The sequence below is a fragment of the Nilaparvata lugens genome, chromosome 13, assembly GCF_014356525.2.
Source record: "Nilaparvata lugens isolate BPH chromosome 13, ASM1435652v1, whole genome shotgun sequence".
NCBI classification, from domain to species: Eukaryota; Metazoa; Arthropoda; class Insecta; order Hemiptera; family Delphacidae; genus Nilaparvata; species Nilaparvata lugens.
In genome coordinates this window covers 16,061,789-16,081,244 of record NC_052516.1, presented here as the reverse complement: position 1 = coordinate 16,081,244, position 19,456 = coordinate 16,061,789, and the positions used below count along the sequence as shown (strand labels likewise).

Sequence of the window (19,456 nt, the reverse complement as noted above, 5' to 3'; positions counted from 1 at the left end):
AGAGGATGTGTGATTTGAAGGGTTGACCGGAGGGGGGGTGCTTTAAGTGAAGGAGAGTTTATTTCGGAGTGTTTAGGGTGGTTCCAAGGTGGGCGGTGTGGTGGGGGGTTGTGTTTTACGTCACGCATAAACAGCTGACCGATCTACTTGAAATGACGACTACAATACCCCTCCCTCAACCCCCACAATTGTAAGTATTGCCTCATTCATTATAAGGGCTGAATCTGGTGCTATTTGTCGGCGCTAGGTTGGCAATAGCGTCGATTCTGCAGGGCATTGAGAGAACGGCGCTCGCTAGCCGGGGTCTAATAACAAGATGGCAGATTTGAGGAAAACCGTCACCACTGCAGGCTAAAAACATTTCTTTCCTCGTCAAAACTGTGATTGTGAAGATCTGTTTGTTTTGTGAACAATTGTGTTTAGTTCTCGATCGATATCTTGGTGCTGTGTTGTTGCTACTAGAAACAAAAAACCTTGTGGGAGGGTGTACAACAGAAACACAACATATAAACAATCACGAGTTTTCCAGAAAGACTTCGAAATGTTGCCTCAAATCCCCAGCTAGTCTACAGGTAAGCTGTTTCCTATAAAACATTCCAAAAACATCATCCACATTTTCTACCCAGCTGCCTATCTATATTTACAACACCGTAGTGGCCCCTGACATAAAATCAATAAACGGCGTACTATATATATGACCTTTATTCAAAATACATCATGATAGCTGCTGCAGGCTCATTCTCTCTCTCACTCTCTCCCTTACTATAAATCCCACAGGACGGAAATAGTTTTGTCGAAAATCGATGTTTTGGAAATGTCGTTTCAATAGTTTGCAGTGGTTTTAGATGTCACCGGGCGGTGGATCTGATATTTCAATTTAGGTTATAATACTAGGGAACAACTGTAATGTATGAATGGATTTGGTTTGTTGGGATAGAATAAACATGGGAAAAATAATCAAGCAAAATATAATAACATGAAATAAATGGAACATGGAAAACTTAAAATAATAAATTATTAGAAAAGCGCGAATATCGGTAATTGAATACAACAAAGTATCTATGCATTAGTTACAACATTGCTGTAGTAAATCATCGGTGAAAAATCCTTTGAGAATTGATTAACTAAACATTGAGAAACATTAAATAGTAGAAAACTCAAATTAAAAGAATATATTAGATGGTTACATGAATAAGGAATATAGACCGAAGAGGGTGGAAGAAATACTTGAATACTAATAAACTAGACATGGATAAACATATAATATATTTATATATAATATATTTTGAACCTTCAAAATTCATAATATTCAGATATTAATTATTCCTGAATCAAAAATCAAGTGACGAAGCAGTGTGTGAGATTTCATAGCCTTAACTTTTGGACAACATTAACATTTTATGAAAATTTTTGGAGAGAAATAGTACAGGCTCAGCCTAGTTATTCCTCCAATGTCATAATTATATTATGATTGTAGTGTTTCATACAATAAATGAAATGAAATAAAGAAGGAAACTTGAATAAATACATTATATTAAACGGTTACATAAATAGGAAATATAGGATGAATAGGTTGAAGAAGATTCCTTGTCCAATTCTTTCAATTCTACTCACAATTCATTTTCGAATACAAAGTACTATCAAAATTTATTTCATTGGTTTATTTCCTGAATAATTATCGGAAAAATAAGATATGAGAGATTCTGGAAGGATAAAATAGGTGAAAATTTCATGAATAATACAGTGAGTTTTTTTTTTAATTTCTATAGTGGAACATCATATGCTACCAGAATGTGAAGTAGTGCAAAATTAAAGTACATTTGAATTGAATTAAATTGTCTGTAAAGTGGATTGGAAAAATTGTGATGAGATGAAATTCGGTGCTATATATTACAGAATAGAAAATGATGAGCATTCGAAAACTGTCTGAAGAAATAAATAATTAAAAAATTAAATGACTGTTGAACTTCTATCCTCAATTTTTGAGAAAATTGAAAACTCAAATAAAAACATGGAAGTATGATCATAATTTCTATTTCGATATTCCTATCCATAAAGAGGCTATTGTTTGCAGTAGTCTATTGATTAATTTGACGACCTTTTTCAAATTTTCTTCTTATTTTCAATTCTGTTTCGTTCTACTCTTATTTATGAGGAATCTACATAGAAGTCATCCAAGTTCATTGCCATCAGAATGAATACTTGAAAATATCACACACATTTTGAAAACGTAAACGTTTGAGATATTGATTGTTGAAACATGTCTAGCTTCCCTGAAACTAAATAATATTAGAGATCTCAGAAGTAATCACCTAGTTTCCATCCAATCATAAATATATATTTTAGAAAATTCAAAGATCAGTTATGGCTTAAAGATCCCAAGCATGGCCCAACTCATATGAGAAGCTCGAATATGAGTAAAACTTTTGAATAAAAATGAATAATTATTGATAAATAATGGGAAAAACTATCCAATGATTTTGATCTGTAACGTTCCATGACATTCCTAGCTGCATTGAATTTTGTTCACGCGTCCGAAAAAACTCTAACCGGCAGCTGGACAAAATATTTCTTACAAGGTGTATGCCATGTTGCCTATCCTACCCCGTTTATACAAGCACAATAAAATCAAAGACCTTAAAGATATATTATAGACCCTTAATGCCTATGCCTTCCCAATGATAGCTCTTACTTGAAATTGAAGGCCGCCATTGGTATTTTAGCACGAGATATTATATCTATATATATTTGTAATACAATACATCACAAAGGCATTGGTGGCATTGGTATGTATTAATCTTATGGGTTGCCCCCTCGATGGCGGATTTCAATTCCAAGTACGACACTAGCGCTGTATAGTCTATGCATCTTTAAGGTCTTTGAATAAAACTTATACTCTCAAAGCTTAGTTGGTGTTGCTCCATGAGTATTATTAACAAATGAATTACTCTTCACGACTCTTCATGAATACATGAATACCTATTATAATTCATAAATTATAAACTACTAAACTACTTTTTTTAAATTATTGCTCAAGATTCGGTCATTGAAACAGTACTATGCTCTTTAAAACAATCCTAATTTAATATTCTCTGTAATTCGGTAATGAGATACAAACTTCACCTTCAGTTTTCTACTAAAATACTCCATTTTTCACATATTGTATCAATCTAATAATAAAAATCATTAGTATGAGTTTGAACCTCATAACCAAACCTCTTATTGATTGTTTCAATGATTGTTTGATAACAGTAAAATTAAAATGAATTCTCATGTAAATAATAATTATGAACCCACAATCAATGCTATAAAAATCAAACTAACACAAGTATAATCTTCGCACTCATGCTCAAGCAATATAATTTAAATGAACCCTGATATTAATATCATATAATATTGTAAACCCTAGTTTCGTATCATTGGATCAATAAAAGAAAAAAGAATATTCATGTTCCCCCTACCTGATGCAAGTCTTTTCAACCCTTGATGGCGTAGTCCACATAGCTTCAAATAATGGTATAGACCAAAACTTTTATTAAAAGTATAATATCTTCGACCCCTTGAAGTTGGTTCTCAATATCAAGGACTATGATCATAGGAGGTTCTCAATATTATAGGATTACTTGAATGTTTCGTCCACAATTTAAGTCTATAAACCTACTTGCATCCAATTCTCAACCAATTTGAAGTTCATTTCTCTTTCCATTTGAAAAGCATTCAACATTTCACTCATTCTTACCTTAAATTTAATGTCTCCCTCGATGTTAGTTCTCGATATGTGTTATTTCTGAATGTTGCCACATTGAACGCCTACTGTCTCAAATCTCAGCTACAAACTCTACACCCTTCGTACTATAACTGTATATTGTTAGTTGGCACCCTGCTTGCTATATATTTCCTATATCTATGTGTATCTCTCCTCTTTTTCGTTCAATGTTGCTTGATATATATGTTGCATTATTTGTTCAGTCAAGTTCAAATGGACTATCATGTTCTAACTGGTACAAGATATTTTTATTTAATTTTCCACACATTATTCATGTGTGTGTTTGTATTGTATCATATGTTGATGTTTTTTCCTTACATGCTATTGTGTTGTTGTATTGCATATGTTGATGTTTTCTCCCTACATTATCTTTGCTCTTGTATTGTAAATGGTTTATATTTTCTCCTTACATTTTATTTATGTGTTCTTGAATATTGTATGTGTTCCATATTTTACCCCCACATTTTATGTGTTGTATATTGTTATATATGTCTCCACAATTTTATTTATTCCATATAATTATTTTCAGTAAACTATTTGTGTTGTATGTGCTGTGTTGATGTGTGTAATCTGTGTACTAGTATGTAGTTGAATGTTTGGCTCAGAGTCTACGGCGCAGATGCTATGCGCAGCTCTTCATCAGTGTTGTAGCCAATAGGAACGCAGCAATCTGTGTAAACATGTCGTCTAACGTTAAGACCATGGAAGGACCTCCCCCTCCCGCTGCCGAGACCCAATCAGGTAGGAGAACAAAATGGCGACGAATTTTCCTCTCATAGCGACTCACTGACCTGATCCAATTTACAAGGCACGTCTCACAATAATATTCTTGACTCCTGTCTTCAAATCACTGCAAGAGATTGGTGTTACGTCACAGTAGATTTCTACTATGAAAGACTGTCACTCATCTATTTAATTAAGTTTATTATGAGATAATTCTATTGAATAATGCGATGGTTTGCGGTTGTAAGCATCATGTCACCCCTAGAGATATGTTATATTGATTAAAACAATGTATACACTCTTCAAATCTTAGTGAGATATATTTACATTTACATTTATTACATTCCTTGATCACAACATCAAATTAATGATTGGGAGAGAATCAACAGGATAAACCCAAAACTGTTCCTCTCCCTAATTTTGATAAAAAATCCAAATGAGGTTATGAAAACACTTTTATAAAGATCACAAAAATTTACAGTCCAAATATACATTATACTAAAGATTTTGTATCTCGGTTGATCGGTTGAAATGCATTAATAAATTGAAAAATATTAAAAAACTTGATAAATTTGAAGCCAGAAAAATCACAAAAACATTCACTATCAGCATATATGATCAACAAGTTTAATCTAGTTCGTGTTAACCATCAACATTAAATCATCATATATCGTGTTTGAAGTTGGAAACGTATCTAATCCTACAGGTTTGAGGTTAGGTAAGACGTATTCTAGTTGATACTAACGTTGGAAGGGTGACTGACGCGAGCTCTACTGTATGATAGCATTCAAATCACTAACTCTTGTTCGAAGAGCAAGCATACGGCGGGATACACACCGGAGAAACGCATTTCGTGAAGCCCTCTTTCATGAAAATTGTTTCATGCAATCCGTTTCACTCGCGCATGCATACAAAAGAAACGTTCCATGCTTAATCTTATCAGTCGATTGCGAGCAACTTTCGTTTCACGTTTCCTGAAACTTTTTTCACGAAACGCGTCTCTCCGGTGTGCATCCGGCCTACGGAACTAGACTGTACGGAACCGAGTGTGTTCGGAACTGGAGAAGAACATCCATCCACTTTATATCATCACTATCCTCACTAATTTTATCATCTATGAACTGACCAAGAGCTCATAAGGATCATTCTCGACAAAAATACTTCCTCATCTTTCATAATCATTATAATAATCATGAACATAAATAATAATCAACATCATCGCCATTGCCCGACTCATCACCCACGCACAAACCTAGCACCTAGCTGTTCATCATCTCTATGAAAAATATCATTTGTATTTCCCATCATTGAATGATTATGAAACTCTTCACATAATTATGATATAAAAGGGATATTCATACACCCACGCACATGCCTGGGGCTGATGTGGGGCTCATCACAACCACAAATACACCTACCCTATTGTTGGGTTCATCGTTATTTATTTATCAATCACAAGTCGTAGTCATCATCATCATCATTAACATGCACAAGCCTAGAGCTCATTTGAGCATCATCCTCAGCGAGAAAATGGAATGGCAAATAAATGATATGCTTGATGTTTTATAAGGACTATTACAGAGCAATCAGTAGTCCTATTTTCTCTCCTTTTAGATTGTAATCATATTAATATTAATTTAGAAGATGTCCTACTCCGCCTTAGGGAGTTATTTCAATTTTTTATTTCATTGTACTCAAAAAGTACCCTTATGATGACTACAGTAGTTTATTCATTTATATAAATCTAATACATTTTGTGAGAAGACCAGATTTTAAAGAAAATTGAACTTGAATAATAATAAGTCACTGAAAACGTAGTAGGTACGTATATAGGTACATAAAGTGTGATAGGTACATTTATAAATCTAATACATTTTGCAAAAAGACCAGATTTTAAAGAAAATTTAACTTGAATAATACGTCACTGAAAACGTAGTAGGTATATAGGTACATAAAGTGTGATAGGTACATTTATAAATCTAATACATTTTGCAAAAAGACCAGATTTTAAAGAAAATTGAACTTGAATAATAATACGTCACTGAAAACATAGTAGGTATATAGTTACATAAAGTGTGAGAAACCAGTGTTTATGAATGAAGATTTCAAGATACTGTGGATACTGTCATTAATGAATTAATGATTGAATGGGGTTCAATTCAAATTCTTAGATTGGATTCTAAAACTCTGAATAAACTTTGATTTCTACAAAAACAATAATTTGTTCACAATTGTAAACAAATCGCTGAGTTTAAGCTCGTATGACAGCCTCTGTATGTGTAGGAAATACGAGATTTGAAGAGTGTATACAGTTTGGAATTTATTTTTTCCTTGTATAGAATTATTCACTAACACTTGTAATTTGCTCAAATTATTTCAAAGTATATACAAATACTCAGTGACATATTTTAATAATGACTTGTATGAAAAACAAAAGAGAAAAAGGTTACTCAGAGTTTAGCTGCTTCAATAATCTACATAATTTCAAAAGCAATATGAGAAGGAGAATGTATGTTGATTTGTCACAAGTCTAAAAAATCAGCACCCTTCAGAAAAAATTCCAATAAAACTTTAAAATACAAAGCTACGCAATACAATAGAGTTGAATAAGCACAAAAATGTTACGCATCAAAAGTTTTTGAGCAAATAACAAGTGTATACTAAGTTTGACACTTTGAGTAAGATTTGACATGCATAACTTGTAAAAATATGAGACTGCTTGTTCTACAGTCTGACACAGATTTAAGAATCATAGATATTCATGTAAGCGATTAGCCATTCAAAATTGATAAAATTTTATTGTAGAATTCGTGTTTTTCTCAAGAATTTCTAATCAGAATGAGAGTTTTTCCTTTTCGGTGTGGTCATTTGAGAATGCTCAATTTCTACTATATCCACACATCTATAACAAGTTCGAAGCTACTCGAAATAATCATGTTGAATAATAAATTACAAGATTTCAAGGAAACTTGATTCAATCAATGTTATCCCAATCGAATATGTCGACTTTTACTTCTCTTTCAAACTTGATTACTGTAAAAAAGTGAACATTTCAATACTGGAACAAGCATTCACTCATATAAATTGAACAAACTTTGTTACAAAACCTGTAGAAATATTTTTGAGTGATACCTGTTTGAATTATTCTACCTAGCTCGTATAAAATATGCACTGTTGATTGTATGATAACTATATTGATAATTTTGATAATGTGATCTCAATCTTTACAATAATTATTATCTCTGATAGTTTGCATGTATTCAAACTTTATTTATCCATGTTAAACTACATGTATCAGTAGGTTTTACACAAGAAACGTTCATATTAAACCACTTTATATCCTATGATAAATTTCAAATATATACTGAGATCGCGTTGTTTTTTTAACAAGACAGGTTTTAAAATTTTGTGATATCGAGGGTTTTTCTTCTCTATTCATTTTTTATTTTAAACTTGAAAATATTTATTTAAAAAGTCATGTTTCGTACACAATAGCCACTCTTTTACTATCTTCATCCTTCTCCGCATTTATTTGATTCTATTCGTATTTCAAAATTATATTCGTGTGGTTAAATACATTAAGACTTTACTTCATTCTAAAAATTTGAAATCTATCATGTTTCTATCTTGTTTCTGATATTTACATACTCTTTCAGTCTGATTTTATTTTCGCGTAATTTTCAACAATGTTTCATGCATTATAATCTTTCCAATTAGTACAAAAACATTCCATCTATGTTTAAGATTCATTCATAATTCATGTATCAAAATTAATTCAAACAATTATTCACAATTTTTCGATTCTCACCCTCCAAATATAAGATTATTAATACTCAAGTTTTCATAAACTATAGACTACGATTGACATGACTCTGAGGACCTTGGCTTTTATCTTAGCCTCATACTATAGGCTATAAGTTGGATGACATTTTCTGGATTTTGAGGAATACTTGTACACCAAAAATCTACTTCTAGCATGAATCATCAACACCATATTTGCCTTCATGTGGACCTACCCACCTATATTTCAAATTCTTGATCACAATACATTATTCTATCCTCACCCACCAACTTCAAGATTATGAATACTCATTAATATTTTGTCAATTATGGATACTCAATTTCCATTAACAATTTTGGCCATCACATTACCCTCAATGTTTTAGAAGTATAGGATTTGAGAGTTCAGAACACAACATTTCTACATTGAATCTGATCAAAGCCTGAAAGAAACTGAACTTCATTTCAACACCATTCAGTCTGGAACACTTTGGAATCTTGTTGTCATTTGGCTGAGTTGAAGAAGCTTTATGTGTTTGATTGGGAATGTTTCCTTCTTAAGTCTTGTCTTACGGTTTCATGTTGCATGTAGATCTGTATGATTCTTTAAAAATTGATTTCTTCTCTCTGGTTCATAAAGTTATTGGTTTCTGAATGCTTTTTCTCCCCAAAGTTATTTGATTGCATTTGAAGTATGCTCTTCGTTTTACATCTGATCAATAACAATATTTTCTATCTCTATAGAATGTTGTGACAAGTTTTGTTTGGTGGTTTTTATTCATCCTTCTTTATTCTTCGTTTTTATTCATCCTTCTAATGTTTGAAAATACTATTTTGACCATTCATTGAGTATGTATATCTGATGATCAGTATCTCTCTCAGACAGCCTGAGTTCTAAACGTATTCCTTCTTCATGCACCAAAACCATTGTTCGACTTGGAAACACATGATGTTTCAGAAACGGAATTCGGAAATTACTCAGAAACTGGTATGATTTATGTTTTTTTATAAAATTCAGTTTGAATAAAGGTGGGTGGAGATTGAAAGGCTTGTTAAAACAGAGACTAATATATTAACTCAAAGAACACAACTTTTAAGCTAGGTGATTCAGAACCCTCCTAAAACTTTACTGTAGGCTCATATCTCACACTAACATCCTTTCCGTTACTCACGCACCATAGAATCTCATACTGCTTATAAACGGTCCAATTTGTTCAACGCGGATATTTTGTCCTAGTCCAAATTGCTTTTCTTAGGCTGATATGCACCATCTCAGTTTAAACGGAGTTTAATCCTTTAATTGTTTAAACCCGGAATGAAACACATTAGAATGAAGGCTACTTATCATCAAGTAACCGTGGTTTAGCGTTTGATCGGCCCTCAGACTCGGAATATTGATCGATTATTCTTTCCATGAAAGCATTTTTCACTTCTTCTTCTTTAGGTACCTTCTCCATTGTGGAGGTTGGCTACCATCATGGCAATTCTCACCTTGTTTACTGCGGCTCGGAAGAGGTCCTGTGACGAGCAGTTGAATGCCTCCCTCAGGTTTCTCAACCAACATATTCTTCTACGTCCCACTGAACGCCTACCAACAAGTTTACCTTGTATTATGAGGTGCAGCATTACATACTTAGGTACTCTCATAATGTGCCCAAAGTATTTCAACTTCCTGATCTTAATTTCACGCACAATATCCAGTTGTTTACCCATACGTCTGAGAACTTCCGCATTTGTGACTCTATCTGTCCAAGATATACGGAGCATACGTCGGTAGGTCCACATTTCGAACGCCTGAAGTTTGGCCTCACATTCCTTATTCATAGTCCATGCTTCTAACCCATACAAAAGAACAGGAAACACATAGCACTGTAAGAGGCGGGTTCTGACCTCAAGACACAAATCACGAGCCGACAGAAGAGGTCTCATTTTTATAAATGCAGCTCTGGCTTTCTCAACTCTTATCTTGATCTCTGGCATGTGACTTGCATTGCAGCAAACGCGGGTACCCAGATAGTTATAGGCTTCCACTCGTTCTATTTTATCCCGTCCAGCAAAAAGGTGATCTTGGGGAATTCCTTGCTTAGTGATGACCATATAATTTGTCTTCTTGGCATTTAATGTGAGGACATATTCCTCACTAGCCCCTATCAGATTGCTTAGCATTCTCTTCAGGTCTTCTATGCTTTCAGCAAGGAGTACAGTGTCATCTGCATAGCGTATGTAATTAATATGGGTGCCATTGATGACAATGCCCCCTGCTTCACCTTCTAAAGCTTTTGCAATGATATGCTCAGAATACACATTGAACAAGAGCGGTGAGAGCACACATCCTTGACAGACCCCACGTCTTATTGCAAGCTCTCGACTGGTCTTTGATTGGACTCGCACTTCTGCTTTTTGATGGAAGTATAGATTTTTGAATATTCATATGTCCCTAGTATCAATGCATGCTTCTTCCAGAATTTTCATCGATGGGTTGTGACGTACCTTATCAAATGCTCTATTTGTAATCAATAAAGCATGCATAGACATTTTTATTCACATCAAGACACCGCTGAATCATCACATTATAAGCAAAGAGTGCCTTTCTAGTTCCAAATCCATTTCTGAATCCAAACTGTGTGTTTGATAGATTTTCTTCAAGTTTTGTGTTGACTCTTTTATGGATTACTTTCAGAAATAATTTGAGAATGTGGCTCATGAGACTAATTGTGCGATGATCTTCACATTTCTTTGCATTGTGTTTCTTGGGAAGCGTGATGAATGTGGACTTCAGCCAGTCCTCAGGGAATTTTCCACTCCTGTATATCAGATTGAACAAATCTGTCAACTTGACAACATGCCTCTCATCCAGTAACTGCAAGATGTCTCCGGGGAGCTCATCTGGCCCTGCTGCTTTGCCTTTCTTGATGTTACGGATTGCATAGGCAACTTCCTCCTTTAAAATGTCTGGACCTATTGCATCCTCCACATTTGTCACATCCTCTCTCTCATCAGCAAAAAGCCTCTCAATGTAATCCTCCCATAGTTTAAGCTGATCATCTGCACCCATAACTATCTTACCTTCATCGCTTAGGAGATAATGTGTTCTCTGGTCCCTCCTCCCAGTCAGCTTCCAGATCTTCTTGTGCATGTTGTGGGTATCATGCAATGCCTACAGCTGTTCCATCTCTACACACTTTTGTTTCAACCACCGCTCCTTGGCCTGTCTACACTCATACCGGATCCTGTTCTGAAACTTTTTGATCTCTTCTCTTCCCTCGTTTGAAACCTTCAGTGTTTCCATGAGATTCAAAATGTGCTCTGTCATCCAGTCTTTATCCTTCTGCCTTTTCTCTCTCTTCAGATGCTTTTTACATGGTTCCAGGATTGCTAACTTGATATTCTGCCATGCTTCCTCAATTCCTTGATTATGGATGCTGACTGTGACATTGTCAAGTTTCACATTTAGATCATGGACAACCTTTATCCTGGTAGATGCATCTTTCAATCTGTTCACATCTATCTGGACTGGCAACTTTGGTTGGATGAGTTTCTTTAACTTGATGAAAACTTCTGCTACCAGAATATTGTGATCTGATCCAATATAGGCTCCAGGGTATGTTTCACTGTTCACATACTATTGACGACTCCTAACCTAGCGCCGCAGTGCAGGAAGGTTTCTTACAGCTTGGCGTTGTTGTCATTTGAGATGGGTGTCTGGCTTGGAAGTGTTTCGGCCGCATTGCAGGATGACTGTTAACGGTTGACGGAAGATCAACAGCTGGGTTTTTTTAGCTATTTTTCGTGATAGAGAAATTCTGATTGCAGATTCGTTCTCAGCGACCCCAAGTTTAGCCTGAAGGCTCAGAATGTCAACAATGTTTTTAAATAATTAAAAATCATCAAGAAAACTAATTAATATGGTAGTACACGTTTCTGGAAACTTTTTACTGGTGACTGGAGTTTATAGGCAACACAAAAATAAAAATAAACGTGAGAAAGAAAACTGCTGATAAACGCGAATAAGACCGCCACTCCATTGTTCTATTGTCTCGGCTGCTTGGCTGAGCCTGGCTGGAGGGATCAAATAACCGACTTGTTTGATCTTTCGTCTGTCCGCTAGGCGGAGCTACGCTGACCATTGCTGGGTGGAAGATGTTACTGCGGCCGCTCGCATTCCCACCAACGCTGCTGTTATTTGCTGTCTTAGCGCCTAGTCCGATTCAGCCAAGCAACCAGCCTGCACTGCGGAGCTAGGTCAAGACTCTATGCAAAATTGAAGGAAACTGTAGAGACTATAGTTTGTAGACTTTATAGACATATTGATTCACTGTTTATAGACTCGGAAAATCATAGAACTCTTTCACATACTTCTTTCCCTTCTCGTTCTCTTTATTTATTTATTCATTTATTAATTCTTATGACTTTTATCGGCAGAGAGATCCTTTTAGATGTTCTGCCTTGCCGTATTACCCAATGTCATTTCCTATCAACACTCACGTTAATAGGTTATGTATTCGGATCTTCATGTTTTCTCACTAGAAATTTGCACTTAAACTTCCTGAGTTTTTATTTTATAATGTTTAAAATCAAGAAAACTATTTTCAAACACAAATTCACATTTTAAAAGCAAACAAATGAAAATCTCACATTACAAATTTTTTCACATCTTTATTGATTCAATTATTGTGAGATTGATTGATTATTTATTGATTGATACAATAAGTACATCATCAAAATGATAGGAAGAGAATAAAATAAGGTAACCTTGTGCTATTCCTCTCCCAAATTGAGATAAGGTCACACATAGTCTAAAATAGGTTGAATCTTGTAGTTGTTCACTTTAAAAAATTTCTAGTCCTTAATTATTTCTACAAAGTAGATTTAATTAAGATGCTACAAAACCAAACTCTTTTCTTATTTTCCTTTTTACATACTACGTATTGACTTCATGAAAAATGGAAGGAGATTGTAGAAACTATAGTTTGTAGGCTTTATAGACATATTGACTGTCTATAGACTCAGACAATCATAGAACTGCAAAGATGTTCAAGATTCATGGGAGGTAGGCGCAAACTTCAGCAAGCCTTTCAAATGCCAGTCTAGAAACGTGAGGTCAAACCAGGTTAAAGACTTTGCGCGAAACATCGTCGCTCTCTGTCTAGGGGAGGCGCAGTCTTATTATATTGTCAGGTATTTGTTTTATTGATTACTGATGCGCTGCTGACCGTTGTAGCCATGATGCAAAAGTAGATACGATTACTGAATGGTTGACTGCATGCCAAAGGCTTCCTTTCCCTACTCTTTCCTTCCTCTTTCTCTTATCTTTCCCTTCTCTTTCTCTTCTCTTTCCATTTTTTCCTCATCTCACCCTTCTCCTTCCCTTCTCTTTCTCTTCTCTTCCCCTTATTTTTCCCTCATCTCACCCTTCACCTTCCCTTCTCCTCCCTTCTCTTTCTCTTCTGATTCTCTCCACTTTTCCTCCTCTCACCCTTCTCTTCTTTCTTCTTCTCTCATTACCCCTCTCCTTACTTCTTCAGAAACCTTTCCCATCCTCATTCTCTACCCTCTTACTTTTCCCCTCTCCCCATTCTTTTTACTTCTCTCTTTTCCTCTCTCTCCATTCTTTCTACTTTTCCCTTTTCCCCTCTTTTATTCCTTCTTTCTTTTTTCCTTTGCCTTATCTCTTCCTCCTCTTTCCCTTCTCTTCTTCCTTCTCCTCTTATTTTACTCTCTCCTTACTTCTTCTAAAACCTTTTCCACCTTTTTTCTCTAACCTCTCACTTCTTCCCTCCCACCATTTCCTTCACTCATCTTTTTTCCTCTCTCTTCTCCCTCTTCTTCTCTTCTCTTTTATTTTTTTTCATCCTCTCATTTTTATCTCTTCTCACTTCTTCTAAAACCTTTCTCACCCTTATTCTCCACCCTCTTATTTTCTCCCTCTCTCCATCCTTTTCTCTCTTTTATTCCCTCTCTCTTTCTCCCTTTCTCTTCTCTCTTCCCCTTCTATCCCTTCTCTTCTTGCTTCTCCTCTCATTCTCCTCTCTCCTCGCTCCTTCTGAAACCTTTTCCCACCCTTATTCTCTACCCTCTTACCTCTTCCCACCCTACATTTCCTCTACTCATCTTTTTCTGTCTCCATCATTCCCTTCCTCTTTCTTCTTCTTCTTCTTCTCCTCTTTTCTCCCTCTTCTCCTTCTCTTTCCCTTTTCTCCTTTTCTATCCTCTCATTTTCCTCTCTCCTCACTTCTTCTGAAACCTTTTTCCATCCTTTTTCTCTACCCTCTTACATTTTCCCTCTCACCATCTTTTTTTCTCTATTTTTCCTCTTTTACTCCCTCCATCTTTCTTCCTTTCTCTTCTCTCTTCCCCCTCTATCCCTCCTCTTCTTGCTTCTCCTTTCATTTTTCTCTCATTTTCCTTTCTCCTCGCTCCTTCTGAAACCTTTTCCCACCCTTTTTATCTTCCCTTTTTTCTTTTTCGCCCTCTCTTACTTCTTCCCTCCCCCTCCATTTCCTCCACTCCTTTTTTTCCTCTCTTCCATTTCCTCTCTCTTTCTTTCCTTTCTCTTTCTTCCCTTTTTTATTCCCTCTCTCGTTCTCCCTTTCCCTCCTCTCTTCCCTTTTCCCCTCTTCTCCTTCCTTCCCCACTCATTTTCCTCTCTTCTTTCCCACCCTTTTTCTCTACCCTCTCACTTCTTCCCTACCTCCATTTCCTCTATTCCTATTCTTTCCTGTACCATTTTCTCTCTTCCTTTCCCTCATCTTTTTTCCCTTTCCCCCTTCTCTTCTTTTCTATCCTCTCATTTTCCTCTCTCCTCACTTCTTCTAAAATCTTTCCACCCTCATTCTCTACCATCTTACTATTCCCCTATCACCATTCCTTTTACTCCTCTCTTTTACCTCTTTTATTCTCTCTCTCTCTTTTCCCTCTTTTATTCCCTCTCACTTTTTCCCTTTCTCTTCTCTCTTCCCCCTCTTTCCCTCCTCTTCCCCCTTCTCCTCTCATTTTCCTCTATCCTCGCTCTTTCTGAAACCTTTTCCCACCCTTTTTCTCTACACTCTTACTTCTTCCCTCACTCCATTTCCCCTATTCCTCTTTTTCCTCTCTTTTCCTCTTTCTCTTTTCTCCCTCTCCTCCTCCTCTCTCCCTTTTCTCCTTTTCTATCCTCTCATTTTCCTCTCTCCTCACTTCTTCTAAAACCTTTTCTCACCCTCTTCTCTACCATCTACTTTTTCCCTCCACTCCTCTTTTTCCCTTCCCTCTCACACCATCCCTTTCACCCCCCCCCCTCCTTCCACTTCTCCTGTTCTCCCGCTTTCTGTCAACCTTTTTGATAAATCAGACGTAGCTAACGCAGTCACGGTTCAGAGACTCGGCTCTCCACTGACACTGCAATGTAATCCATGTTTTTATTATTGTCTACAAGCTGAGCTGCGTGTTTCAGTTAATTATTTATTCATTTATTTTCAAATTTCACAATATTTCTATAACCAATAAAAAGATTGGAAGAGGAAAAACGGTTAGCTGTTAACCTTCTTCTAGTTTTCTCTCCTAGTTTATATCCTAGTACAGTTTATATCCATCGAGGTATCCATCATTGGGAAGATAATGTTGTTGAAACCAACTTTCATCCAAATATGTAGAGCTGACTGGATCTGATATTGAGTGTTTCAGTTTATTATTTATTCATTTATTTTCAATTCTCACAATAACTCTATTACCAATAAAAAGATTGGGAGAGAAAAAACGGTTAGCGGTAACCTTCTTCTATTTTTCTCCCCTAGTTTATATCCTAGTTCAGTTTATATCCATCGGGGAGAATAATTGGGGAGTTGATGTTGTTGAAATTAACTTTCATCCAAATATGTAGAGCTGACTGGATCTGATATGGTATTACAGTTTTCCAGATTAACTCTTCATTTGAAGTTTCTTGAATTGTAATCACATTCTCATAATGTTGAGGGTATGTACACACAGAGAGCCGTCAGACGTTCTTGAAAACTTATTTATTCAAATCAAATCTTTATTTGTCCTTTATTGAATTAGAATGTGAAAGAGACGCTTATCGTAGTATTATAAAATACTGAATATAGTTTGCTTTCTTTCTGCTATAGTGAGGTCCACGTTATAATTTCATTGGAGAAAGATAGGAGAAAAACGTTGCCAATCCTCTGTCTTGCCAATTCTTTCGATAGACGGTTGCTGATACAGGTTTATTGATGCAATATTAAATGGTTCATTCTCGTTTAAAATAATCAATTATATTTTATCAAGCAAGAAAATTATATTTTCCAATAATTTAATAACGAATTTTCATAATTGAGATGAAATATTTTGTTAATTAATTATTAATTCTACATTGTTAAAAGACGATCTGTCAACATAGGAAAGCGATCTATCCGCTATCCGCTTTGTTGAATCAAATCTGAATCAAATTTGTTGAATGGTTGACAGGAGTGATCCGTGGTCTAGTGGATAGAGTGCTTGCGTAGCATCATAGATATCCCCGGGTTCAAACCCTCTCATTACCAGAAAGGTTTTTAACCATATCACTCCTGTGTTTATGGGCATGTTAAACTGTCGGTCCCGGCTGAAGTATGACAGTAAGGCCCATTGACGGCTTAAATTATATATTCAGGCGGTGGGACCTTCCCGCAAGGGACTCCCCACCAACAGAAGCCATACGAATTTACTTTTAATGGTAGACAAGGATAGCAATAACATGGGGAGTCCGATCTCACTAGGCATCAAACCTGCAACAGTGTAGAAATCAATCTGAAAAAACAAACCAATTGCTAATCAAACACTGCTATCACTAGTAGTTCTGTGAACAGTGAGTTACACTGACCTGTTGCTATGTTTTCTCAAAAATAAATAAATAATTTATCAATTAAAAATATCTAGAAAAAATCCTAAAATAAACATAGAGCTTTCTGTCCTATATCGTATGACGTGTCGTCCCGGAGTGTGAGTGTAAGCGCTGTTATCAGGTCTGGCTGCAACTGTCTACAACGTTGATGGAAAGATACAATTTTTTAGATTTTTGATGTTTTTGAACGGGTAGAATTATAGTCAACTGTCTACTAACGTTAATGGAAAGATACATTTTCAAGATGTTCGATGTTTTTGGTCGGGTAGTATTATAGTCCACTAGATAGCTGATTTATGATGGATAATTCAATAGTCTGATTTCTACGGTAATATTGGCGTATGAAGGAGGCTCCTTTTTCCTTCTATATTATCCTTGAAATGCAAAATTTCCAAAAACCTTGTATATACGTCGACGCGCAATTTAAAAAGGAACACACCTGTCAAATTTCATGAAAATCTATTACCTCGTTTCGCCGTAAATGCGCAACATAGAAACATATTAACATTTGAACATTCAAACATTTAAACATTAAGAGAAATACCAAACCGTCGACTTGAATCTTAGACCTCACTTCGCTCGGTCAATAACGTGAACCTCACACTAGTTTCTTGTTTTTCTTCAAGTTAATTATTTTATCAGTACGAGAGAGAGAGAGACGCATATCAAATTGACACTGAAGCTACAGATACTAGCTCTCTGTTTGATAGTACTATCTTGATTTTCTCCAATATATATTTAATATTTATTAAGGAATACAACTTGGTCACTAAGACTTGTCAATTTTGTCGTACTGTATTAAATATTTGACTTTGCCTATTGCTCTAAGAATTCAACGGCAATAAAATCATTTTTTTATTTAATTCAAGTCTTGTATTTGACCGCCGAAATTTGTTCATAGAAAGAACGTAGACGGCAGAACTCAGAACGCCTGACCGTTCTCTTTGTGCACATACTCTCAATGAATCCTCACCACTGGAAAATGCCAATGGAATAAGCATTACAGTATCACGATTCATGAGAGAAAGGTATAAAATACCTATTGATATTGATAATGTTTCCACCCTGTACCTGCTGCCATCTAGCGGTAGAATTCAGAAACACGTTGGAGAAAGTAGGCAGAGTTTGAAGGCTTGTGGGGGCATGGCTAAATCTGGATCTCGTTTGTGATTGGTTTATCTCCCAATCGTTTGCTTTCTATGCTCTGATCCATCCAAACATCTATCCTCCTATCGAACGCTCACTCTCTCACCCTCTCACACTCTCTCACTCTCTTATTATTTTATATCCTTCTTAAAAAATCGACAATTATTTGTTGAAACACCGCCGATTTATGAAGTTACATTACAATTTTATATTATTTTTATTCTAATTGCATTTAATCTTTATTCTCATTGATTAATTATCTATACTTTGTAAAATTCGTTGAATAATTAGCATTACCGCATTATATTTAATGTAAATTAGTGTATAAGCCAGTAAATATTGTAATGTACATAAATAAAGTACTCAATCAATCTCTCTAACTAGAGTTGTGTGGCAGAGAGGACCAGGAGTCCTAACTCCGCCCTAACAAGGGCAAAATCAATTAATCAATCAATCTATCTCTCTCACTCTCTCTCTCTCTTATTCATCTTTCGCCTATCAATCGTTCTCTCTCTTGTTTACCTATCTTGTGTTTCTTTGTATTTATAACTATTATCTATTATTTTGTCCAGGCTTCTTTTCCGTATTTTTATCTGTTTCTTTCCAAGCGCTCTAGCCCATGTGTTTGAATAATTTTAAGAGACTATAGGGAAATTTGTTGGCGAAAAATGAAAATAGTTGATTTCTCAACAAATTCAATCAAATTGAAAATCAGTTACTTGATTTATTATGGAAAATTCGGGATACCCAACCTACTATTGAGAGTTTTATTATTGTGGAATTGTAATTAATTACCTAAATTTCATTTTAATAAAATGCTATATTTTTATGATGAAAGATTGAGATCACATTGCTATTATTACGTATAATTTAACACTCCTCTTTATAAAAACATAACATTCCTCTACAATAACTATTATTATCCACCACATTACTCTATTAAACCAACATCTCTGGTTTTATCAATGAATGAAATCTTACGAGTTTCAACCTTTCTTGAATGAGATATGGTGAGTTATTTAAGTTAGATTGGAATGTAGTTACTTAAGCATCTTCATCACGAATTCTAGATCCTAGGTAACACTCTCTCTAGCTACTATTATGCATTCTACTCTGACTAATAATCTATTGTAAACTTAAATTTCCTGTGCCACTGTACTGTACTGTAGTTATCTTTAGATTAG

At 35.3% G+C, this 19,456-nt stretch overlaps 1 protein-coding gene across 2 annotated transcripts in view; it reads left to right on the top strand.

The window, feature by feature from the left end:
* Positions 1-278: 278 nt before the first annotated feature.
* LOC111049622 (GTP-binding protein Di-Ras2) overlaps positions 279-19,456 on the top strand; it is a 44,590-nt gene continuing 25,412 nt past the window's right edge. Inside the window, exons 1-2 of one of the 2 annotated variants that reach the window (XM_039439908.1) lie at positions 279-572; positions 4,372-4,507. In XM_039439908.1, the coding sequence (XP_039295842.1) occupies positions 4,447-4,507 (61 nt within the window). In that variant the 5' untranslated portion in view covers positions 279-572; positions 4,372-4,446. The remainder of the gene's footprint in view (positions 573-4,371; positions 4,508-19,456) is intronic. The other variant, XM_039439909.1, reaches the window with a different exon arrangement.